Source organism: Ischnura elegans, chromosome X, assembly GCF_921293095.1.
Source record: "Ischnura elegans chromosome X, ioIscEleg1.1, whole genome shotgun sequence".
Lineage (NCBI taxonomy): Eukaryota > Metazoa > Arthropoda > Insecta > Odonata > Coenagrionidae > Ischnura > Ischnura elegans.
Window position 1 is genome coordinate 9338273 of NC_060259.1, and position 27738 is coordinate 9366010.

Consider the following 27738-nt stretch of genomic DNA (forward strand, 5'->3'; position numbering starts at 1 on the left):
GTAGCAACTGGCTTCGAGCTCACAACTCAGCTGAGAAGCCGGGATAGGCGGCGTGCCGGTCAAGCCAATCGAGTCTCATTTATTTCAAAGCACCAAATTCAAATACAACAATTCCTCCCTTTCAAAAATGGTTACATCATAGAACAAAACTTAATAACAAAAAAATAAATTTGTTTCAATAAACAAAAATTTAACAACTCCTTGGAAACACATATTTGGAAATATAAAGCAATAACAATAGCAGTGTAACAATGCATAAACTATAAAAACTAATATAAACACCAACTAAACCCTCAAATATAACCAAATAAACAAGATCATTGCGATTGAAATCTATCAACCGGCTTCCTAATGCGCTGAGGGTATCTTTTATCAACAGCTGATCCCTCGTTTGGAGATGGAACACTTGCATTTGACTGAGTGTCAGAGTGAGAAGGAACCGGGGATTGCAGCGATGGGGATGGGTGAGGCAAACGTGGCGTACTGGGAATGCTAGAGGTGGGTGAGGAGTGAGGAGAAAGGTTGTTTTTGTTTGGGAACCTCTCCGCTACTGCATCGTTATTGACATTGAAATCACCCGTTTTAACATCATCAGAATTGGCATACACTGAGCTGGAATTCATCCCAATGAGCTGATCAATATGTCTGTTACAAACAAAACCAGAATTGAACATTACAGAATACATTACACCACTTAATTGTTTTAATACGATCCCTCCAACCCATTTGTCTTTACAGCGATAATCCCTAATTAGAACAGGTTGATTTTCAAACAAAATCCTTGTTTTCTTAACACCAAAATACTCTTTTTGTTTTTCTTGCTTAAGTTCCACTCTCTTGACCACATTAGGCCTCAATAGATCTAGTCTGGATCTTAAAGGTCTGCCAAACATTAGTTTAGCAGGGGTTTCATTCGTAGTACTATGAATAGAGTTTCTGTAACTAAACAATATATTACTCAGGGCAATATTTACATCTGCATTTTCTACAAAAGCGCAACTTAACTTATGCTTAGCATACTTAACAGAACTCTCCGCCTGGCCATTAGATCGAGGGTGGTATGGCGGCGAAAATGAGTGCTTCACATCATTTGATACCATAAAATTTCTAAATTCTAATGAAGTGAAAGGTGGACCATTATCGGAATGTAAGGAAACAAGTAGTCCAAATCTTGAAAATAGCTCTCTGAGCTTTTCTATGGTTACCTTAGCCGAGGTAGAGCTAACTTCAAATACCTCAAGCCACTTAGTATGAGCATCAATCACCACTAAATACATCTTTCCTTTAAAAGGGCCCAAGTAATCCACATGTAACCTCTCCCAAGGAGAAGCGGGATAATGCCACACATGAAGTTCACTCTTGGGAGGGCTAGAACGTTCTCTAAGGCAAGGCGAGCAATTGTTAGCTAGGTCTTCTATTCGTCTATCAATATTAGGGAACCAAACATAATTTCTAGCCACAGATTTCATCTTTACAATACCTAGATGACCCGAATGCAATTCGTTCAGAACATAGTCACGCAATTTACTTGGAACAACAATTTTGTACCCCCACATAATAATACCATGCTCTACAGTCAGTTCGTCTTTCCTTAAGAAATATGGCTGTAACTCACTATTTTCCTCTGAGATAAAGTTAGGCCACCCATTCATTACATAATTATACACCTTCTTTAAGATAGGGTCACCCTGTGTTTCTTTTATTACATGTTCAAAATTTAGTGGTACGGAACTCTCAGCTATACAATGCAAATAAGTTCCTACCAATTTTGTTTCTTCATTAACAGAGTGTAAGTCAGGTAATGGCATACGTGAAAGAGCGTCAGCATTACCATGTTTTTCAGATTTAACGTACTGAACATCAAAATTATACCCTGATAAAAACAAAGCATATCTCTGCAGTCTACTCGCGGCAAAAACAGGTAATCCCCTTTTTGGGCCGAAAATGCTTACTAAGGGTCTGTGATCGGTACATAAAGTAAACTTCCGTCGGTACAAATATTGGTTGAACTTCTTGATGCCAAAAACAACTGCTAATGCCTCCTTATCTATCTGCGAGTACCCACACTCGGCAGGAGATAAGGTTCGCGAATGAAATGCAACTGGCCTTTCGACACCCTCCTGAGTGACTATGCTTAAAACAGCACCAAGTCCGGTGGAGCTGGCGTCAACTGCCAATTTCACGGGCAGTGTTGGATCATAGTGTGCCAACACAGGTGCTTGCGTCAAGATTTTCTTCACTTCATTGAATGCATAAAGACAGTCTTTGCCAAATTTGAACGGAACATCTTTACGTAGAAGTTTATACATAGGATTTAAAATGGTTGATATGTTTTTAATAAACTTAGAATAATAATTCACAAGACCAATAAATGCTCGAACTTCATTGACTGATTTTGGTATGGGTGCATTCACAATCGCAGATATTTTATCTTGGGATGTGTGCAATCCGTCTTTATCGATTTTAAACCCTAAATATTCAACCTTACTTGCAAAAAATTTACATTTTTCCTTTTTTACTGTTAGACCACATTCACTAAGACGTTTACACACAGCCTCCAATCGCTCATAATGAGTTTTAGTATCCGGTGCACTAACCAAAATGTCATCTAAAAACACAACAGTACCTTCTAACCCTGCTAAGGTTTGTTCAATGGCCTTTTGAAATACTCCTGGAGCACTCGAAATACCATAGGGCACTCTGCAATAAGAGAAGAGACCCTTATGTGTGCTAATAGTACAAAGCTTCTGTGACTCAGAATCTAAGGTCAATTGCATAAATGCATTGCTTAAATCAATTTTGCTAAAATGCCGACCTTTATGCATGCTTACAAATAAATCCTCAATGCGAGGTATGGGGTATTTATCAACCTCCAAATACTGGTTTAGTGTGACCTTAAAATCCCCACAGATTCTGATGTCACCATTAGCTTTTAACACGGGCACAATTGGCGTACCCCAATTACAGCTACGTACAGGCATTAGCACTTTTTCGTCCACTAGACGTTGCAATTCGCTCTCAACCTTTGACTTCAAGGAAAAGGGAATGGGTCTTGGCTTGAAATATTTCGGCTTAGCGCTCTCTTTCAGAATTAATTCTACTGGTTCGCCTTTGTACTGGCCTAATTTATTGGTAAAAACTTCAGGGAACTTTTTTACTAAATTGTTAACCATTAAATCAAAGTTATCAAATATTTTACTTGAATCGCTAATCCCGTAAAGATCGGATTTATTTTTGAAGGAAATGTCTATGCCCAATATTTTAAGCCAATCACGTCCTATTAACAGATGTGATCCCCCTTGGATTACATACATATCAAGAAGTTTATTTACATTCTGATAGCTGACCTTGACTTTAATTTTACCAATTGGAACAATCGGTTGATTGGTATAGGAACATAGCTTTAACTCGCTAGGGTAAAGCGTACAAGAACTTAGATTATTCTTGTAAAATGTATCACTAATAACAGTCACACTTGCTCCTGTGTCTACTTCGAACGTAGTCATTTCACCCTGAACGACAATATCTACCTTTATTGGGTCAACTTTGACTTTCTCGGTATGTTCCTCATACATGACAAACATATGCTGAATATCTTCGATGTGAAAATCGTCAGCTTGATTTCCCACACAAAAAGCACTTGGCGTATCGGAACATTTTTCCGAACCCACGAAATTGTGTTTTGGCTTTAACATAGACTTATTAAAAGACTTACATTTTGGTGGTCTGGAATGGCCGTAACTATTATTACGCACAGTTGTCGCACTTGTCATCGCACTCGTCGATCGACAAACCTTGGCAATGTGGTTTTTCTTCCCACACTTATGGCAAGTAACACCATACAATCTACACTGATTCTTTACATGCCCAATTTGCCCACAACAGAAACACTTCACACCACCATCCCTGGACACCGAGTTTGACCTGGTCGATGTAGGGTTGTTGATCCTTTGCGTTGCCCTCCATGATGCGATGTGCTGTACTCGGCCGCCGTTGTCGACTCCTTGGACAGCCAAGGCTGCTGCGTTCTTCTCTGCTGCCTCCACTGAGCTGGCAATCTTGACTGCCTGCTCGAAACTCAAGCTGGCCTCTGCAAGTAGTCGCTGTTTCGTCGACTCATTCCTGATGCCACTTACTAGGCGATCCCTTAAATAGTCATTTAAGGAAGACCCGAACTGGCAATATATTGACAGCTTTTTGAGGCTTGCGATGTAATCAGCTACCGTCTCCCCCTCATTTTGATTTCTCTTGCTGAATTTGTAAGGCTCAGCAATAAATGATGGTGCCGGGTAAAGATGGTCCTCTACCAGCTTTACTAACTCGCCATACGTCTTTGACGATGGTTTGTTCGGCGTGCACAAATCACGAATCAAATTAAATGTTTTAACTCCCACAACGGTTAAGAGAGTACTCACTTTCTTACTCGCATTTATCTCGTTACATTCCAGGAACAATTCAAATCGTTCGACATACGACGACCACGTGTCTATCGTACTATCAAACTCGCCAACCGAGCCTATTACTCCAGCCATTTCAGAATTACTGGATCACACAGAATTACTTCCTTTATCCTAGCCGTTATCGATCTGTTACATAATGCTAGTTTCCACATAGTTTATCCTCGTCGCCATTTGTGGTGTACCGGGCTCAATGATTTTACACACGTGATTGACAGCTCAGCGAGTCCGACTGGCTCGGCGGCAGGTAGGGTAGCAACTGGCTTCGAGCTCACAACTCAGCTGAGAAGCCGGGATAGGCGGCGTGCCGGTCAAGCCAATCGAGTCTCATTTATTTCAAAGCACCAAATTCAAATACAACAAAAACTACCACAAACAACCCCCCAGGTATCCCCGTTACCACTAATTTAGTAACAGTTTTCATGTTTACTCTTTATTAGTGGTAAATGTGAACTCATCTAAAAAAAAGTTGCCTCCCGAAATAATAGCATGAAAAAAGTTTCTTTTCCCAAGAAACCTCAATAAAATTTTATGAATTAGATAATCGCCGAAAAATCATTTTATAATTCCAGTAATAAAAGAACAAAGTTTCAATGGTACTGCTGACTTCTAAACCAATTGTCAATTTCACTATTGGTGAGGTGCGGTAACTTGGTAATGCAGAGCAACTTCTCCAACTGTACGAAGCTACATTCCTGGAGAAGTTGGTATCTACCCACACCGTGAAGAAGAACTGAGATGAATTTCTCATAAATACAAGCATGCAAAGTTATAAAATATGAATTGTGGCAATTATGAAATATAAAATCCAGCAGTAAAATCCAGCATGACCAGCTCCTTGCTTCCCTCTTCGATGTGCAATGTTGAACAGCTGTTTGTTTTGGTGGGATGTGGAAACTTGAATATCCTCATTGGGGCCGTATATTTACCACCAAATGCCACTTGGGAAGTGTACTGTAATCACTGCATGACAGTGGAAGAAGCTTTTTCCTCCAGATCCTTTTCGGACGTCATGTTTTTCAGGGACTATAATTTGCCAGAATTCAGGAGATGGGAGATACTAGTGGCATATACAATCCCGGTGAATGTGATGTGACTATTCCACCTGCAGCTAAGTACATTATTGAATCTTTTTCTCTGCTGCAATGTTACCAAATCAATAAGTGTCGTAACTCATTAGGCAGGATCCTTGACTTGGTATTTACTCAAAATAATTGTGCCAATGTTACTTACTCCCAGTCACCTTTGGTGGGTTGTGATTCTCATCATCCTGCTTTGAGTATCACTCTCCCAAATGAGTATATGGTTGCTGAAAATTGTCCAATATTCTTTTATGATTACAAACATTGTGATTTTAACGCTATAAATTTCTATTTAGAGTCAGTAAATTGGGCTGGAATACTGTGTGACCTCAATGTTAATGATGCTTTTTCAAAATTTTATGATATATTGTATGATACTGTCTATCGGTATACTCCTCTGAGATCTGTGTACACATCATCCTTTCCAAAGTGGTTCATTCCTGAATTGAGATCCTTAATCAAAACTAAAATGTCTCTCCATTTGAAATCCAAACTCACAGGAGCTCAGGAGGATTACTGTGCATTCATGTTAATCAGAAAGCAGTGCAAGTTTCTTTCTGCCCAGTGTTATAAGAGTTACATGTTGGGATGTTTCATTTAATGCCATAATAAGAGAGATAAACTTGGATCCGCATTATGCGTCACAACACGTTTATTGACACGACAGCCATGACACTAGCATTGAACCGGAAGTACCAAAAAAAAAAATTGACACTCATAAACAAACGAGATACAAAAACATACATAAAATATAACACACCTCGGCGGCAATTTAAATTTACAACACCTCCCCATAAATTGACGCCATGCATAGTCCTTGCATACAGTTTCTATGCTTGACCTTGCCTAATGGCTTAGTCAAAATGTCTGCTTCCTCTTAAAAACCCACTTGTTCCCCACCACTTTAGCCCCAGCCGGTAAGGTCACCAAGTCCCATACTTTGTTTAACTCAAAGGACTGCATTTCATCATTCATTGCTTTCTTCCAAAATGACCTTTCTGGGCCAGTCAAAGCCTCATCAACTGATATGGGATCCTTACTACTTACAGAACTGCCCAATGCTAAAAGAGAGGTTACAAAGTCAGGGTACTGTTTAGGGGTCCTAATTCTTAATGGGTACCTTCTTTCCCCTTCCACATTCGATTCCCCAACTTCAAAAGATCCATCACCATCTTCTACACTTAGGATATCAGAATGCAATTCCCTACCCAAGACACAATCTTGACCTTCAATCCTTTCATTAATCCCAATTGATTCAACATTATTTTCAGGCAAATTGGGTTCATTACTTGGGAAAAAAGATAAAAAATGGTACACCCCATTTTTCTCAACCTTACTGGGAACACTTTCATCCAACAAATTTTGTCTATCAAAGTTTTCTAAGAAAACAACATTTCTGGCTATGATCACTTTTGAGGGATTCTTAGGATCAATCAACCTGTAACCCTTTGTTGACTCACAATACCCAACAAAAATTAATCTTTTCCCTTTAGCATCCCACTTACCTCTTTTCTGGTCAGGAACGTGGTCATACGCGGGACACCCAAAAACTCTCAAATGTTTTAAAGATGAAAATTTTCCTCTCCACAACTCTTGTGGTGTCTTACCCTGAATGGCTCTATGTGGTACACGGTTTTTAATGTAGACTGCAGTGTTACAGGCCTCCGCCCAATAACCCTTAGGCAAGCCTGAATCAAACAACATGCATCGAGCCATTTCACATGTTGTGCGATTAGCACGTTCTGCTACACCATTCTGTTCAGGGGTATATGGGGTGCTAGTCTGATGCTTAAGGTAATAAAATCTCTAAAAAACTCCAACAGCGAGGACATTTATGGCCTCTCTAACAATCTTCTCAAGAGCTTAAATGAATCTATAACTGAGCCTCTCAGTATTATCATCAATACTTGTCTTCAATCTGGTGTCTTTCCGCATCATCTCAAATACTCAAAAGTGACCCCAGTATACAAAAAAGGCCCCAAGGATGACCCCAACTCATATCGCCCTATTTCAGTCATACCGATCTTTGGTAAAATCTTTGAGGTGATTATTAAATCTCAGTTATACAACCATTTAGAAAATAGTGGTTTTTTCAGTTCATTTCAATATGGTTTCCGTAAAGGTAAAACCACCACACAAGCCCTCCAATATATCACCAATATCATTCACAACTCTTATGAAGACCAATTATCTGTTGCCCTTACCCTTTGTGATCTCTCTAAGGCCTTCGATTGTGTTTCTCATTCTATATTACTGGAAAAATTGAAATACTATGGGGTCTCAGGAGTGGAGTTAACACTCTTTCAGTCATATCTTTCGCAGTGCCAACAGTGTGTTGAAATGAAGGGAGTGCAGTCCTCTTTCCTCCCTACTCAATTTGGTGTTCCTCAGGGGTCTGTCCTGGGTCCCATCTTGTTCATAGTAATGATCAATGACTTACCGCATCGTAATCCCTCTAACTGCATTCTCTACGCAGATGATACAACCCTAATGGATGTTTGTAAAAGTACTGCCTCCGCTGTAGAAAGGGCATAAAATCATCTAACAATAGCTGATGACTGGTTTAGAGTAAATGGCTTTCTACTAAACAAGGAAAAAACGCAAAAGCTTATCTGTAGCCTGAAGCCTACCTCAGGTAACCTGAAGCCTACTAAGTTACTTGGGTTTTACCTCGATACTAAACTTAGCTGGAGCTATCACATCACTGAAGTAAACAAAAAGCTATCCAAAGCTCTCTTTATCCTAAGAAAGCTAAGCTTGACAATCCCTTCTGATTTCATGCGTTGTATATATTTTTCATTTTTTAACAGCCATTTAGACTATGGTCTGGAAATATGGGGGAATGCCCCTGACATAAAATCTGTATTTCTGCTACAAAAAAAGGCCACTAGAATACTCACCAAATGCCTGTCTAAGGATCACTGTCGTCCTCTTTTTATGAAATTGAAAATTTTAACTGTTTATAGTATGTATGTGTATAAAGCTCTGATATTTGTGAAAGAAAATCTTGATATCTTCCCCAAAAAGATGTGAAACGCACACTTATAGTACAAGAAATAAGGACTTCTTATCCATAAACCAGTGCCGACTAACGAAAACCAAATCTTCCCTTCCTAATCAAAGCATTAGGTTGTTTAACCACCTACCCATTACAGTTAGAATGACCAGTTTATCTACATTCAAGAGGGTGACCCATGCATGGCTTGTCATTCATCCTTTATATTCTATTGATGAATTTTTTACTTACAGTACTGATGACATTGTATTTTGATGTAACCTATATATTTGATTGTATGTCATTTCTCTTGTACATTTTTGTATTACTTTTATCTGACGAGGTCCATGTATTTCTGAATACTATTGACCAATAAAAATTATTATTATGATTCCATGCTGCCTTAAAAAGGATTCAAACTTATGATTGACAAACTCACGACCATTATCAGATCTTATGACCTTTAACTTTCGGTCAGTTCTATTCCCTGCCCAAGTTTTAAACTCACAGAATCTATCAAAAGTTTCAGTTTTGGACTTCAAAAAATAGCAAAACAATTTTCTGGAATGATCATCAACTAGAACAAACATGTACTTTGCCCCACCCACAGATATATCACTCATTGGACCACAGAGATCCATGTGCACTAGATCTAAGACATTATCAACACGAGTGACTGAACCCTTAGGAAATGGGAATCTGTGGTGCTTACCCAGCAAACAAGGAATACAATCATTACTTAATTTTAAGTCACAACATTCTAATTCCACGCCATGCTCCTTCACAATAATATTCAGAGCTGAATCAGAGAGGACATGCCCAAGCCTTCTGTGCCACAAAACCTTTGAAATATCACCAACAGCACATGCAATGTCAACTGGTACAGGCTCTTGGACATCTAACTTAAATATACCCTCTGAAAAAGTACCGGAAAAATCAGCTTTACCCTTAATTTTACAGTTTCCTTGGTCATATATTTTGCAGCCATCATGACCAAACACCACTGTAAAACCCTTTTTCGCCAACTGGGAAACAGATATTAAGTTGGTGGCTAATCCAGGCACTAGAGTTACATCTTTGATAGGTTTGATCACTTGGTCAGAGAATTTCACTAGCACATTTCCTTTCCCTGTGCTCACCAGGGTGGAGTCATCAGCACATTGCACACTGTGCCCTTCAACTCCGTGCTTATAATCACGCATTAAAACCTTGTGTGGGGTCATGTGAGCTGATGCACCTGAATCTATAATCCAGTCATCTTTACTGAATGAGGACACACCTAGAGCACATAGTAAAGACGAATCCTTTTTCGCCTCGTTCATGGGACATTCCGACTTGTAATTCGACGACTTCGACGTCGATTCCCTTTCCTTCGGCGGCTTACCGAATGAATGCTGGCCCTTCAGGTTCCTGGTGAACAACACGGACTCCTCCTCCGCATTCTCCAACTTTAGATATTCATCCAGGCTGCCATTGAGGAGCTTCTCCTTGATGGTGCTGGTGGTGAAATCCTTATCCGACGTTGTCGCCTCAATCCCCATACGGTATGGCAAACACACTTTCGGTAAACCCCTGAGCATGATTAGTGCAACCAAGCCGTCATCTGCAGGTTTCCCCATACTTGCTAACTTATTTGTTAGCTCCAGGATGGAGGTAACGTACTCCTGAACGTTACCGTTATGCTTCGTTAACCTTGCATCCAGCAAAGCATCCCATAAGTTCATCCACCGCGTCTTTGTCTTTCCCTCGAACAAATCTTCCAGCGACTTCCAAGCTTCATTTGCCGTTGTGGTATTTTGCACGTACGGATAGAGGGATTTATCCACATGAAGGCAAATTAAGGACCAAGCATCAGTGTCCTTTTCCTTCACCGTTGCGTCAGCATCCGTAGTTAGCGGAGTCGTGGCGTAAGTCCACAGCTTCTCTCTCATTAAAATGAGCTGCATGCTGAACTTCCAGTTCATATAATCATCTTTTTCTTTCAGTTTCTCCACCAAAGTGGCTAAACGCGAACTCTTAGTCGCCGACATAGTTAAACTGAAACACTCGCACCGATTATAAAAAACTTCACCATGAGACAAAAAAATATAACTATTTCTAACCGTTTCTCTCTACGTTTCAATGTATCCAGGCATTTCGAAACGTTCTGGGCCCATAACCTGTTGGGATGTTTCATTTAATGCCATAATAAGAGAGATAAACTTGGATCCGCATTATGCGTCACAACACGTTTATTGACACGACAGCCATTAAACTAGCATTGAACCGGAAGTACCAAAAAAAAAAATTGACACTCATAAACAAACGAGATACAAAAACATACATAAAAGAAAACACACCTTAGTTGCAATTTAAATTTACAACATTACATCAAGGAGGTTGGGGAATCATTAGTTGACAATGCGCACTCTTTTTGGTCTTATGTTAATTAGTTAGGAAAACATGTGGCTTCCCTGAAAGCATGCATTTGGATGACAATGTTGCTGAGTCAAAGAGTGAAATATCTGAATTATTTGCAAAGCACTTTTCATCTATGTTCAGTCACGCAGACCTTGATGTCAATCCTAAGTTCAGTTTCCAAAATGATATTTCACTGTCTAAATTGCATTTATCTGTTAAGGAAATTGATAAGAAACTGAGGTCTGTAGGTACAACAAAAGGTCGGGGGCCTGATGACATTCCTCCTATACTAATCAAAAATTGTTGTAAATCCCTACTATATCCACTTTTTATTCTGTTCAACATGTCACTGAATTGTGGCTCATTTCCTGATGTACTCAAATTATCATCGGTAATCTCTGTCTTTAAAAATGGTCAAAGAAACAATATAAAAAACTATCGTCCTGTTGTGATACAATCCTATTTTGCCAAACTGCTTGAAAGCTTAGTGGTTGATAATTTGGAACCTGTACTAAGACATATTATTGACCAACATCAGCATGGTTTCTATAAGGGCAGATCTACTACTTCTAACTTATTAATGCTACAGAATAACATTATATCTGGTTTTGATCAGGGTAAACAAACTGATGTCATCTATACTGATTTCAGTAAAGCCTTTGACAAGGTCAACCATAAAGTATTGTTAGCCAAATTGGAAACTCTGGGTATTTTTGGTAATCTGCTAGATTGGATTAAGAGCTACCTCTCTAATCGCTATCAATTCGTTAGGTTAGGTCAAGTCAAATCTGAGGCATACAAGGTAACATCTGGAGTTCCACAGGGCTCCCACTTAGGACCTTCGTTATTCAACCTATTCATTAATGATATTGGTCTCAGTATTAGTCCATCTCAATGCTTGCTTTATGCTGATGATTTAAAGATATTTGCCACTATTAATTCATCTGATGACTGCTTTAAGTTACAGAGGAGTTTGGATGGATTGATAAAATGGAGGGAAGGTAATGCAATGGCATTGAATACTGACAAATGTTTTTACATATCATTTAACCGGGGATCAACATCCATCACCTACTTATATTCTTTAAAGGGTCATTCCTTAAAGGAAGTTAAGTTCATAAAGGATTTAGGGGTCACTTTTGACTCCAAACTTCAATTTAACTTGCATTATTCCATAATTCAAGCTAAAGCTTTAAAAACCTTAGGCTTTATTTTCAGGTTTTGTCGTGATTTTAGGGATAGTTTAAACTGTTTAAAAGTGTTATATGTTTCACTAGTCAGATCTATTGTTGAGTACTGTTCCTGCGTCTGGTCGCCTCATTACAAAATTCGTATTAATTTACTTGAAAGAGTGCAGAATAAATTTCTTAAATTTTTGAAGTACAGGTTTGTTCTTCATAATCTAGACAATGAGGCTATCCTCTCTATTTTAAATCTTAAACCGCTATGTGTGCGGAGAAGGAATCTCGGTATCATATTTTTACATAGGCTAATTATGAGTTCCATAGATGTGCCTGAATTACTACAGGCCATTACATTCAAGGTGCCAACCAATGGTTTGAGAAACCCTGTCATTTTTAGTATACCATATCACTCCACCAATTATTCTTTCTTTTCGCCATTATCAAAATTAATGCGTGATTCTAATTCCATCCCTAAGGACATCGACTTATTTAGGCTTTCAAGTGACCAGCTCAAGAAGCTTTTGAACAATATTGCATAATATTAAAGACATATTCATTTGGTGTAATTGATAGTCTTAGATTTTGGAGTGAACTTTATTTTTTAATTTATGTTCAATATAATTTTAATTATTTTCTTCATTAAGATTGATAATTTTTCTCTGTGTTTTGCATGATGTTTATTCATTATGTGAAATTCTGTACTTTCAATATGTTTGAAATGGGTTATCAATACCCGTCAATATATATTATTATTATATTTTTATGAGATGAGTGAAATATACAGTGAAGAAAGAATGCTGGGGTGACTACATTACCCCACACAGGCAACAAGTCCCACATTTTAATGACTTCCCACCAACAGCTGTGCAGCGTACCTTATTTACCCTACCAATAAAAATTAAAGTTTTCAATAGAAACTTTAAGTATAAAATTTCATTAATCACCAAAATAACAACAAAGTGGTTGCGCTCAAATACAAAAAATATGAAAAGTACAAAATAAAAAAATTATGCTGCATGAACATAATTTGGGGTAATTGAGTTACGGATGGATTAAGAAAAGATGCACAGTCACGGATGGATTAAGAAAACTCAGATTTTGGCTAGCACTAATGGAGAGCCACACCCAAATATACATTGATGCATTGATGGAAACAATGAAGGACCCCATCTTTATTTCAATGGATGACATGAGGCATTCCCAAAAATTCTCATCCTGATGATAGCACCTGTTACACTTCTACGACATGAATTCGAGTCTACATTAATTGATTATTAACGTTATTTCTGTGTAGGAAATGAAATGCTTAAAGTTATAATTCTAACTTGAGGTAGTGAAGCTACATCCTCGATATTTGATTCTGATTTACTGTTGAATGTTTTTGTTCGCTCATAAATTTTTTAGGGTTGTTAAAAATTATGCAGAAAATCAGTAAAAGGTTGCTGATAAGGTATTAGGGAGGATAAGGTTAACTTTGGATTTTAAGATGTAGCCTGTGGGATTAATTTGTTCCAATCTAATCCAATGTAACCTGCAATTCTCTTACTATTCTGTTAATACGTTAAGGCTATTAGAGTTAGATAATTAGCATGAGTATTATGATAATATGCGTGTAATGAGGTGTATCATTTGCATTTTTACAATTATTTCTGCAGATGCAACGAAGAATTATGTGAGAGAGAACTTCCAGTGACTGAACCTCGGGCAACAATGTTGGAGAGCATTGGAACTCGTGGTAGGGGTGGAGTGGTTTTACAGAGGAATGAAAGAAGGGTTAGTCTACAGAATTGCCCTCCATTAACATCATACGAAACCATTGGACATTCTAATTTGAGGATTCCTAAAGAATATTGGCTCTAGTACTTATTGGGGTAATGATCTCCACAGTTTTTAAAGTCTGATGTATGAATGAATGTTGATTTTCACTGGATTCATTTAAATTACCTAATATATAAATTGCATTAAAATCTTGGTTTATATATATTAATGAAAAGTAAAATAAATATGTAGCAGATAGGTATGTTTTCTTTTTTAGTATGAGTCATGACCTTTATTTCATTGAGTATGGAATGCTTATTGCTGTATTTTTGTAAATACAGTGACAGTTTATTAGTTATTATTATGTTGATATCAAGGGAAATATTATGTATTTGGAACTTGTCATTCTGAATGTATTTGTGATTTTTTTCCTTAAAGGGTATGAAGTAAAGTGTGCATTTTTCTTCAATCCTCGTGTCTTGAATTTTACCCTTAGGTTTTCAGATTTGGATCAAAATCTGTGTACGGATGAACATGCACCTTACGAAAGCATATCATGATCATTTGCTAAGAAATTGTTTTATACATTTAACATCCATTTCAATTATTTCACATTTTGCCAGTGAAAGTACCTTGAATAATATTATTGCCTGCATTTTTGCAATTTTCACAGAATATTGATATTTCAGTGTATGTTAAAGCCTACTCTTTTCGGAAGCCTATAATTATAATTGAAAATAATTTCTAGCAATTTCCCTTAAATTTTATATTCTATGTTTGGAAGAATTGTTAGATGTTAGTTCCTTTTAGTTCTTATGCTTCAGAAAAGCCAAATATGTGGTACAATAATTGATGTGATTGTCAAAAAACAAATTTGTTCATAAAAGTACACAATACAACAACATGGTAAAAAACAAAGTGCAGTATTGGGAAAAAGCATTTCCTATCATGAAATGAGACTTCAGTCACTTTCAAAGCCACAAAACCCTTTGTTATAATCAGTTTCATTGAAGATGAAAAAATTGTCATCACTACAGTTTCCATCATTGCGAGTATTAATGCCTTCATATGCTGCATCATCTTCAGTCCCATCTGGAGCTTTACCGATATCACACATCTTGAAAGATAAAAATTATTTCAATTCTTACATCTGCCCAAGATTTCGGTACCTACTCGCACACTTGTGAAATGGTGGGCCACTTCATTCTACCTGTGGGTGTGAGGTCTCCCATCCACATGTTCCATCATTCTCGCACGGTTTGCTTGAATGGCTTATTCACTGACACATCGGATGACTGCGATTGGCTAGTCAGTCCACCTGGATTGACAGCTATTTAATTCTCCCCGCTTATTCTTAAAGGTTTCAGCTCTATGGGCTGGCTCTTGACAGATCCCAAACCAAAAGAGAGGGTTTTCCTAAGAGTCCACCGAGTCACCTCGGTTTTGAAATCAGTTTTTGTTTCCATTCCAGCTTCATCCATGCAGCCTTTGGGATGGACATGAACAAATACACCTGTCGGAGTTTTTTCTTTCGGTTGAGTTTTTCTTTTGAATATCAAGAACAGTGGTAGTTTTGTGCCATCAGCACAACATGCCAGAACTGCTGTATATGTAGTAGGTTTTTTTCATGACTGGTTTTTATGGATATTGATATACACCCTTTGACACTCACAGTCTTGTTGTATGGTACGTCAAGTGTTAGTGGAATTTCATCCATATTTCCTTTTTGACCCAGTACAAAACAAGTTTTCTTTCGTGGATTTATAGCATATCTCTGAAATGCTAATATGTATCTGTTCTTTTATCTTCCTCTTAATGATATGCCTCTCCTCCATGTAGTGTCCCTTCAACATCCCTCCCCTACTCTCCCCTTCCTTCCCTTTTTTCGATATAATTTTTGATGTCCTCATACATTAGGGAGCAGCTTTATATGGTTGCATTTTTCATATGGGAGCAATACAGGTATAACTTTTTTCCTAAATTTAAGTTTTTCATCCAGTTTTTAACTGAACCTTTCTCAAAACAGTACATGTCATATATTCAAGGAGATGATGAACTACCATACTTATGCAAGAGACACTTTTTTTCTAGAAATTGCGGATGAAAATGGCGATGCATCTCTTACACGAATTTCTTGTCTGCACGATGGTTGTAAGTTCTAAGGAGAACTGAGTATTTTTAATTTTCAGCATGAGTCATTCTTTGAAAAACCTAGGTCAAAAATGAGCAGGAGGTAGGGGAGTTTCTCACTTAGTTATTTTTACAATGCTCCTGTTTGCATTTCTTACAAGTAAATATGCCGTTGCGTCGATACCTCAGAGGTGAGCATGGAAACGATCGAGCGGGCTTTTTCACTAACCCTTCAGTGGGAGTGCTATATTTGCTGCCACGAGTGAGCATCCTGCGGCATGTACACTAGTAGTTATCACACATCAAAATTAGAGAAAAACATAGTTTTTAAGGACAATAGGGTGGTTTCCTATTATTTTTTTATTGCCTAAATCGAAAGATTATTACTCCTGGAGTACGTATTTCACGCTTTTAGATTTTTAAATGACAATATCTATTTTTTGCGATTAAATGAAAAGTGAAAATTTTCGGAAACGCGACGGATAAGTATGAATGCCGAGAAAAACTGTGTGACGTCGTTCTGGTTCCCGCTGCCGCAAGTGAGGTGACCTTGGGGCGAGGCTCTGAGCACTGATACGACGCAGGATGCTAGCAGGTAGCAGAGTACCATGCTAGCTGGTAGCGCTTGGCTTAAATAAGGATTATTAGTACCTTATCAAACGAAGAAAACTTTCCCACCTTAGCCAGTTTTAATAGGTGATTATTAAGACATGTTTCCCTGAGCTCTGTGCCTCATGCATGCATTGGTAACATCAGACGATGTAAAACTCCTATCTACTCGTATAGAAACTAGGTCCCTGTGATGTTATGTGGAGTGGCATTGCATGGGCGCCAATCTGGCCTTTTTCAAATGCAGTTAAAATTGAACATTAAATTGACCGTCTAAACTGGGATTTGTAAAACCAAATAATTTGTATATTATGAATACACTAATGGTGGGTAACGAATCGCAATCTATGCCTTTCGTTTTTTTGATGAAGGAAACTACCCTATACCTGGTTAGTAGTCAACACTAGTCAACATCTCTCTTGCCAAGTAAATTTCCATTTTGCTTAGGGCCAGATTTTTCAAAAATCATCTCCAGATGCTATTACACAGATTATTTCTATTGAAAATATTGGTGTTGAAACTTGTGGTTTTAAAAATACTAATGAGTGTGTACATTCTTGGACTAAATGGTGGATATAAAAAAATCTGAAATGCTTATAAATGAAGTGCACTTGCAAATTCTCTGATCGAGTAAATCAAGCACCAAATCTACGGCTCAGAAACTGAACTTTTGCTTTGGGCGTGCCTACCGAAAGATTTGCCCTATGCTTCCACTTACATGAGCATTACTGAACATGAACATTTACCCCTAACAGGAGAGGTAGAGGGGAAGGAGTGCGCTGCACTGAATGTGCTCATGCTACGTTTGTTTCTTTGAAAATTGTACTGTTTGGACTATGTTCAGTATTAGTGGCCTTGTTGTAAGTAGAAAGCCTTGTGTCAATCAATTAGAGCTTAAATACTGTCAGAAATGTGTTGGGTTTGGCCTCATTCTTCTTTGAAACTCGTGCATATCATTCAATTGCCAAAAGCTGTCAAGAAATCTTTGGGCCCAGTAGATGATTCACTGAGCATTAGGCTTTCAGAAACTGGGAGGATTGAAGCTGATAGGCCAAAAAAGGGCAGTTGTTGTGACTGGTTAGGGATGAAAAATGTTTCCATTGTTCCCGTGTAACTTGATATTTTACTTTGAAGCTAATCATTTATGGTCTGTGTGGTCTCGGAAAGGAGAAAAAGTGAGAGGTATGAGCTGATGGAGGGCTGAGGGTGGTTTTGTGCAATCTATGACGTGGTTGTTATCGTACGGCACTGAGATTCCCCCGACTGTTGTTCCATCTCTCTGGAAGATTCACACTATGTGCCTGACATGTTTTGCCCTAAAAATTTCCAGGGCTAAAATTCTGTTGCATAACTCCTACAAGAACTTTTAAACAAAATGGTTCATGAGTTGGACAAGTATCACAGTGCAAAGAGAGGATTGGGAATCTTGTCACTCCCTCTTATGAGATGTTGCATTGACAAAAGCATTGATGTAAAATTCTGGATTCAGATCCAATTTCTTCAGCAAATTAGGATCAGAAATATCTGGTGAAGGTGAAAAATTATTACGTGTATACATTTGGATCCGATCCAACCATCCTTAGTAAGCATCACATGGTTTAGTATATCATTGAATTCCTAGTAATCTCTGAGCACCATGTGTATGTTAATTTAGCTGAAAAATGCCATGTAAATTTTTAGCATATAGAAAGTGGAAAATTTGATTATCGTCAAAAGTCCAGGGATCCATCTGAAACCTTGCGATGGGAGAAAGAAAAATGCAGCAAAATTTTTTTACTTTAGCTCTGATGCCTAGAATAGGGTTGCATCTCTTACACGAGTTTATGCGGCAATCTTGATGGGATACCCTGCGGTCTTTCTCTACCAAAGCTGCATTCCATTTCTTTAAATCTGTCCATTTTTAAGTAGTGAATTGCAGTCATCTCATATATTTTTTTAAATCTTAAATTTAAAGTACATATTTGGTGTACATGGCAATTATTTTGTTGTTAGATTAAATTTAACATTTTATTTTTTCCCTGCAAAACAAATATTTTCCACAACATAAAATATATTACTGCACAACTCTGCATGATTACCATGCATTGATATTCTCTAGATAAAGGTTTTAGCTAATTAAAGAAAATAATCGACCATCGGTGCTCCTCCAGGTTAAACGAATGAATTAAAGGCATCTCTCAACTACCGATGCCAATGGTATGTCAATTTCCATGTTTATTCGTTGTTTTCTAGGTGCAGGAATGCAAGCTTTACAAATCTTCCTTAGGAAGTGTGGTTTTCAGTTCTCTTGAAAAATCATGCAGTTCTTTAGTAGCGGCAGATGCTACTGGAATATTGTAATGGGCTAAAAAGGGCATCTTTTAACTTGTTGCAGACCTATCAAGGAGAATTCCGTGTTTTGACCTCCCAATGTTGAGGACTGGTCATGGAGATTTCTTCAACTGCTCCATATATTTCATTCGAGGTCTTCCTTCTCCATTCTTGCCATCTACTTGTCCCTCGACGATTGTCTTCATCAGGCCATCATGTCTCAAAATATGTCCAATGAGGTTGTTCTGTCTTCTTATTAAGGTTTTCATGAGGCTTATCTTCTCTCCTACTCTTCTTAGGACTTCCTTATTACTTGCTCAGTCAATCCGATTTGCTCCTTTTTTTTCTTGATTTTCTGGTATGATAACAAAACTTATTCTGCTTCTTTTAGCATTGGTGACTTATGTTCCCATTTGCTTCTATTGCATTTGAGAATGTTCTTAAAAGAATTTAGATTAGTTTTATGCCATTCAAATTTTGAAATTTTGAGTATTTTTAAAAGAGCATATTTCACTTTTAGAGACTTATAATGAGCATGAATCAAAGGCAAAAACTAGATTGAATATTACTTTTTCCAATACAGAAACGATATAAATTCTTCTGTGTTCTGAAATCATGAATTATAATTTTTTGCTAACAAGGAAGAGCTATATTCAGATGGTTCATTTTAAGTGAGTGCTGGTACAAAATCCATTTGCCAGAAAATCTCTGATCTTCTGATATAGGTTTAATGGCTTAAAGTGAATAATAAATATGTAATTTTTGGGTGCATATTTACAGCTGGCCTTCACACGTGCTATGATCTCAATTCTCTCAAAACATCTTGTCTACATTTCTCAACGGAAACACACACCTTCTTGAGGGCCAAGGGAATCAAGGGTCTTTTCAGCATTCGAGCTCTTTGTCTTTGATAGAAATGAACCAGATGGCCACAATGCTTATCTTTATTAGTCTCTTACATTTCCCCTGCTTATGATGCACATTAGTCTCCTCTGGGACATTCTTGTGTTCTTTGCTCTCTCCATTAGAGATCTGAAGTCACATAGTTGACTGAGGGATCATTTTCTTTGATGAAATGTTTTGTGCGAATACCCTATGAATGTCCATACATACGTAGTCTCTGTAGATTTCAATAATTTTCAGCGATAATTTCTGTATATCTGGCCTACTGAAAAATTGCTTTAGTAATAATAAGTCCTTATCTATAATAATGGCATCAACTAGTAGTGGTGCATGTTCTGTAATGAGGGAGAAGGATATATACGATAAACTTTGTGTTGATGCATTATTGGACATGCCTGGATATTGGAGAGATGAGTGTGAGTGCTCAGATAGTGAAATTGGTTATGATATCGGTGGAAGGCAGCGGGTCATTCCACGTCAAATCACCCAGAAATTTTCAAAATGACACCCACCGACTCGGATTTTAATGAAATTTTTGTCACTAGCTACTATCACCTATTTAATGACCCATGTAAAATATTTCCTCTCTCACTCTCTTAGTTTGCAAGATATGAGGAGTCAAATTTTGAGATGTTTGCTCAGAAGTGGCGCTAGTGGAAGTCGAATTCCAGAGTGCAGGGCACCGGGTAAAAAGTCATAATTCAGCAACCACGTAATATATTTGAATGAAATTTTGACCCCTTGTCTATCCAAGTACATAGCTTCCATAGTAATGTCTTTTATTCCCCTTGCATTGTTATGTTAGTCAAAATGATGTCAATAGTTGTTAATTAACCAATTTTTTTAGCTCAAAAACATTCATCATCATCATCATCACTGGTCAACAATCCTAGGATTGGTTTGACGCAGCTCTCCACTCAGTTCTCCTATCAGCTAATCTTTTCACACCTACGTAATTCTTCTCTTTCACATCTCTCTTTACTTGTTCCATATATTTTGTCCGAGGTCTTCCTTTTCCATTCTTGCCTTCCACTTGCCCTTCGACGATTGTCTTCATCAGGCCATCATGTCTCAAGATGTGGCCTATAAGGTTGTTCCGTCTTCTTATTAAGGTTTTCATGAGGCTTCTCTTCTCTCCTACCCTTCTTAGCACTTCCTCGTTACTAACTCGGTCGATCCATTTGATTTTCATCATTCTTCTGTAGCACCACATTTCAAAGGCCTCTATCCTTGCTTTCTCCGCTGCGGTCATTGTCCATGCCTCACTTCCGTATAGGAGCATACTCCAGATGTAGCTTCTTATAAATTGTTTCTTTACTTCCATATTTAAGTTTCCCGCTGTAAGCAGGTCTCTCTTTTGGTGGAATGCTCTCTTCGCCTGGGCTATTCTGCTGATAATTTCCTTCTTGCTTCTCCCGTCACTAGTTATCTTGCTTCCCAAATAACAGAATTCATCCACCTCTATCAGTTTTTGCCTCCCTATTTTAATGTTGGTCTTGACTTCTTCTCTTCTGCTGCATACTAAGATCTTGGTTTTCTTCGTGCTTATTTTCAGTTTATATCTACTCATTACCCTACCCATATTAGCCAAAATATTTTTCAAATCCTTCTCTGTTTCTGCTAAAACGGCCATGTCATCGGCAAATCTTAGCATGCTAATTTTTTCTCCATGAATATTCACTCCCAATTCCTTTTCTTTGATTTCATTAATGGCTTTCTCAATGTAAACATTGAAAATTACGGGTGACAATGTACAGCCTTGTCGCACTCCTTTCTTAATTCTTGCTTCTTCACAGCTGGGCCCTGATTTTATCACGGCTACTTGGTTTTTGTATAAACTGTGGATGATTCTTCTGTCATTATAAAGAACCCCAATTTCCTTTAGGATTCCAAGCATTGTGCTCCAATCCACGTTGTCAAATGCTTTCTCTAAGTCCACTAACACAACGAATGTTGGCTTGTTCTTTTCCATTCTCTTCTCTAGGAGCAGTCTTAGGGCCAATATTGCTTCCCTTGTGCCTTTGTTTTTTCTGAATCCAAATTGGTCCTCATCCAAGTACTCTTCTGCTTTTCGTTCTATTCTTCTATAGATGATCCTTGTCAGTATCTTTGACGCATGTGTAGTAAGGCTTATGGTCTTAAAATCTTCACACTTCTCCGCTCTTTTCTTCTTAGGAATAGGGATTATAATGTTCCTCTCGAAATCCTTTGGTATCTCACCTGTCGTATACATTTCACTAATGATTTTGTATAGCTGGTTCAACGTCTTCTCTCCTGAATTTTTAATTAGCTCTGCAGGAATGTCATCAATGCCAGACGCTTTATTTATCCTGAGGTCTCTTACAGCCGCATCAAATTCCGATCTTAAAATTGGGGCTCCCATGTCATCGGTATCCACTTCCCTCTCGTTTTCGATAGCATTCGTTCTGAGGCGACTTCCTTTGTACAAATCTTCCAGATATTCCTTCCATCTGTTCCCTTTTTCTTCGTTTTCAATCAATAGTTCTCCGTTTTTGTCCCTTAGGGTATTACATCTTACCCTTTCCTTAAAGTGGTTCCTCACAATCCTATAAGCGGCCTCTACTTTTCCATGTTTAAGATTGTTTTGCACGTCTTCGCAAATGCTTTTCATCCACGTTTCTCTAGCCTTCCGCGCTTTACGACATATGTCGTTCCTTATTCTCTTGTAACGATTCTGTCCTTCCTCTGTTTTCGCCGCCTTGTATTTTCTTCTTTCTTCAATGAGATCTAATACTTCCTGCGTGATCCATGGTTTTTTCATAACGACTCTTCTTTTACCAAGAACTTCCTCAGCTGCGGCCTGCAGACCACTTCTAATAGTTTTCCAACTCTCTTCCATTGGTTTGTTGGTCGGATCCTCCCCTATTTTATTTTCTACAGCCTCTTTAAAAGCCAGTTGATGCTGAACCTCCCTCAATTTTTCAACCTGCCATATGTTTTTCACGGCGCTCTTCAACTTTTTAAATTTAAGGTGGCATTTCATCATAACTAGGTTATGGTCACTATCGATATCTGCCCCTGGATAACTTTTGCAGTCCTTCACCTGGTTCCTGAATCTTTGTTTCTCTAGAATGTAGTGGATTTGGAATCTTCTACGGTCTCCTGGCATCTTCCACGAGTATCTTCTTCGCAGGGGATTTTTGAATAAAGTGTTGGCAACCACTAGCCTGTGCTCCGTGCAGAATTCAAGTAGCCTTTCTCCTCTTTCATTTCGGTTACCCAACCCATATTTCCCAGTTATTATTCCGTCTTGACCTTCTCCGACGACGGCGTTCCAGTCACCTAAAATAATAAGATTTTCTTCCCCTTTTACCTGCTTGATAACTTCCGCTATATCTTGGTAAACATCTTCTACTTCTTCGTCTTCGTAATCTGATGTAGGCATGTAAACTTGTACCACTACAGTAGCTACGGGTTTAGTATCTATCTTCACCATTACTATCCTTTCATTAAACTGCAGGTGGCTTTTAACACGCATCCCGGCGCTCTTTCTAAGCATTATGCCTACTCCAGCATTACCATTTAGCGATCCCGTGTGTATCATTCTGTAGCTTCCACTCCAAAAGTCTCCTTCCTGGGGCCACTTCATTTCGCTGATGCCTAATACGTCGAGGTTCATTCTTCGCATCTCCACCTTCAAGTTCTCTAGCTTACCGCAGGTACGAAGTGATCTGACGTTCCATGTTCCTATCCGTAACATTCTATCTCGTTTGACCGATGTACCCTCTCGAGTAGTTCCCGCCCGGAGATCCGAATGGGGGACTAGTTTATCTCCGGAATATTTTACCCGAGAGAATTCCATCATGTCATTATATAAATTGAGTGGAGTAGCTGTGACTCCTCGGGATGATAATGTGGTGGTTTCCCCTTGCCTTCCACATCGCAGTACTACAGCCGTTAAAGTAAATGTTACCACGCCCGTAGTGGAATGTGTGTCGCTGTACCAACCAGTATGGTCTCCACCTTCGCACATGTGAAGAAGAGCTGCTGCCCTCTCCCCCAGGTGATGAGAGGCATAATTGTTGGCGGCCCCCAGTCGCCAAGTCACAGTATCTTCACAGGTTTTGGTATCTTTTAAATGGTCTACCTTACCCAAGGATAGCCCAATACCCCTCAGAATACCGCCGCTTTTTGTCCACGACTGCTTATTCGACGAGAGAACTCGCTTATCTCGCAGCTAACCTCTATATGTAAAGGTCGACCCACCATCCGCAACCCGGTGGACGCACTCGGTGGCTTTAAGCTCAGCCGCGAGTCAAAAACATTACTTCATATTTTCAGAATTATCACCAAAAGGCAGAGTAGTTAACTCATCCAATTTTTTTTAATTGAAGGTTAATATGTGCTCCAATACACTGTGAAATAAAAATGATGGCGTTTTGACTGCCACTATGAGTATTTCAGGTTTTACTTTTTTTTCTGCCTCCGTGAGAGGGATTTTGGACACATACTGTAAGATTATAAGTGTATCCATACCTTCATGATGATATATTTGAAATAATGGTCAGTAAATCTAAGACCAAACATGTAGTCTAGTGAATGTGGCTCTTGTTCATACAATTTTTTTAATTACAATACTTGGCTTGTGGCAGCTGAGGGGAAAAGAGTCCAAATGGCTCAGAAATGTGAAATGATGCTCTTTTCCTGGAATTTATCCATTTTTCAAGTTTTTAGTTTATGGAAAAAATGGTATCAACATACATTAGGCTCTTACTGTGCATTAGAGGATAAATGGAAATACTAATTTAATTAAAATTATTTAATTAATACACTTCAATCATAAAACTTACTTTCAAAGAGAGGTGAAATGGGTCCGGCTGAACTGCTGTTGTACAAAGTCAGCCTCACTTTCACTGAAGAAGTACATTCTTCCAGAACCTTTGGTGATGGGAGGGCTGACCGAACAAATGATGTTGCTTATGGGTAATAATAATAATACTCTTTATTTGCCCAGAGATCATTTTACAGAACAGTGAGTTACGTACATGATATAAGGCACGTCAGTTATTACCAGGGATTACCACATATTACAATCTCTAAGGTTAAGCATAGGACATATAAAACAGGAGAGAAACATAATCTAAGATTGAACTCGGTCAGGAAACAAATTTTGAGTTCATAAACTCCTTGATAGAATAAAACGGATTATTCTTTAGAAACATCAATAATTCCCTTTTGAACATCATTGTGTTCTTTTGATTTTTGATGTCAGGAGGGAGCCTGTTAAAAGATTGGTGTAGATCTCTACAGGTCCTAGTTTGATAACTGTGGAAATTGTCATTGGTCATGTACTGGTTTATGTTTCTCAAAGTAAATATTTTTGCGTTTTAAAAATTGAATCACAGTGAGGAGAGGAACCCCAGAACAAGATACTGTAGACGACCAGAGAATAGAATTCACCATAATAAATTGAAAGTATAACGTCAATACTGACTGAATTCCTGATGCTTCTTATGAGGAAGCAAATAGAATTCAACTTGCCACAGAGATTACGTACGTACGTGTTCCTCCCAGGAGACATTTCTATTTAATATAACACCCAGAACTTGGTACTAGTGATTTGGGGAAGGCATTTACCTTCAATGTCAATGGCTACTGAGGCAGAGGCTTTGTTTTTGTTGGAGAAGTAAATTAATCCAGACTTATCAGTATTGAGTTTCAATAAATTATGTAAGCACCAATCATTAAGTATTTCAGATACTCTTGCTGCCCTCTGGGTCAAGTTACATAGCTATGGAGCTGATACAATCACATTGGTGTCATCGGCATACAGTATTGGCTCAACTCCAGGAACCAATTTCAGAGTTTTAGGCAAGTCGTTAATGTTGAGTAAAAATAGAATGGGGCCCAAGATTGATCCTTGGGGTACACCTATAGAGACTTCTTTACTAGGAGAGGTAAAATTTATGCCATTTAATGATAGAATGACCTGTTGGTGTCTTGAACTAAGATACGATTTAATCCAGTCGTATGGGATGCCTCTGATACCATGGTATCCCAGTTTGGCCAGAAGTGTCTGGTGATTGACGAGGTCAAAAGCCTTGGAAAATTCAAAGAATAGCCCCAGAGTTTCTATTCTATTATCAAGATTATGAAGAATTTGACTAACCATATTGTAGGTGGCTGTAGTAGTTGATCTACATTTCCTGAAGCCATTCTGTGAGGTGGACAAAAGATTGAGGGACTCTAGATATGATGACAGGCGGTTGTGGAAAACCTTTTCAAATACCTTACCTATCTGGTTTAATAAGGATATAGGTCGGTAGGAATTCATGTCATGGACACTGCCTTTACCTTTGTAGATTGGTACAACTTTGGCTGTTTTAATGGCATCAGGGAAAACTCCAAGTTGTAATGACTTATTGATAAGGAAAAGCAAATGTTCCTTGATTACATCAGCTGATTTTTTAATCACAATACCGGGGATACCATCTATGCCAGAGCTGCTTTTGTTAGGTAATTTTTTAATTATGTTGGTCAGTTCCAGTTCACTGCAAGGGGATAGGTACAATGAATTAGCTAAGGTGAATATTTATCATAATTGGAAGGATTTGTGTGACAGGTAGAAGTCATTTAGATTAGATACAATTTGGGAGTAATCAGAAATGATATTACCACCAGAGTCAAAAAGTTTAAGGACGTGTTGACCATTGATGGGACTCTTAGTTTCCTTTACAATTCTCCAAATTTCTTTGGATTTGTTATCTGCATTTAGAATTCTATGGTTGTTACAGGTCTTTTTTGCTAACTGTAGCTTTTGGCGGTATGTTTTTTTCAAAGCTATGTACTCCGAGCGATCTGATGGGTCATGTTTATTGTTAAGATGAGCAGCTATCTCTTTCATTTTTCTTGATAGGTAGCGAATTTCATCAGTGACCCAAAGGCTTCTATTATTTTCAAAAAAGGAGTTTCTAGTCTTTTTGAGCACCAGAGGAAAACAGACATCGAAGTAATATTGATAGGTGGTGTAAAAATACTCAAATGAATCATTGAAGGATTTAGGATAGTACAAATCCGACCAGTCATGTGACCTCAGCGAGTCCTTAAAGGCTGTGAAGTTTGGTTCGTCAAAGTACCTTCTGTAATACTTTTTGGAATTGTTGGGAGAAGGGATCAAAATCGTGCAAAGGAGAGGATAATGGTCAGATATGTGGGATTTAATTACCTCAGTATTAACAATCTCTAAATCAATGTTCGTCAGCATGTTATCTTTAACAGTGGATGAATCGCCGCTTACTCTGGTAGGTTCGGCGTTGGTTGTGCGAATATTGTACGATGTAATGAGATCTAAAAGCTCTCGCTTAGCTTTAGAATTTCCCAAAAAATCACAATTAAAATCGCCAGTTATGATCAAGTTAGGCTCGGGAATAGCCTTATGAATTAACTCCAACAGATTGGTGAGTTTGTTGAGAAAATCACTGAAGTCACTGAAGGGGGAACGATAAATGGATAATAAATAATAAGAAACACTGTCTATTTGGAATCCAACAACACTGGACTCAAAAGTTTGGTCTTCATTAAGAAATTCATGCGAGAAACAATTGAAGCACTCTGAAACTAGTATCATAACACCTGCGTTATTATTCTTTGAATGGTAGAAGGTATCAGCGATTAAGTATCCAGTTAAATTAAAAGCTATAAGTTCACTCGATTTCAACCAATGCTCATTAATGCAGATAACATGAGGCTTATGTTCACTCACCAAGACTTCAAGGTCCAGCAACTTATTACATATACATTGTATGTTTAGGTGAAAGATCTTGATGCACTGTGCTACCCTGTCTCCGTTGTCAGGTGGGCCTTCCAAAAACAGTAATTTCCGACAGGGAAGTGTTTTGGCCAAAATGACGGCTTAATGAGGGTTTCTCTAAACTCACTGTCCACTGAAA

The 27738-nt window shown here is 38.2% G+C and overlaps 1 protein-coding gene across 2 annotated transcripts in view; it reads left to right on the forward strand.

Annotated features, from left to right (window-relative positions):
* LOC124171061 overlaps positions 1-14345 on the forward strand; it is a 78181-nt gene extending 63836 nt beyond the window's left edge. For both annotated transcript variants that reach the window (XM_046550210.1, XM_046550209.1), the window contains exon 5: positions 13774-14345. In XM_046550210.1, coding sequence (XP_046406166.1) covers positions 13774-13978 — 205 coding nt within the window. In that variant the 3' untranslated portion in view covers positions 13979-14345. The remainder of the gene's footprint in view (positions 1-13773) is intronic.
* The last annotated feature ends 13393 nt before the right edge of the window (positions 14346-27738 follow it).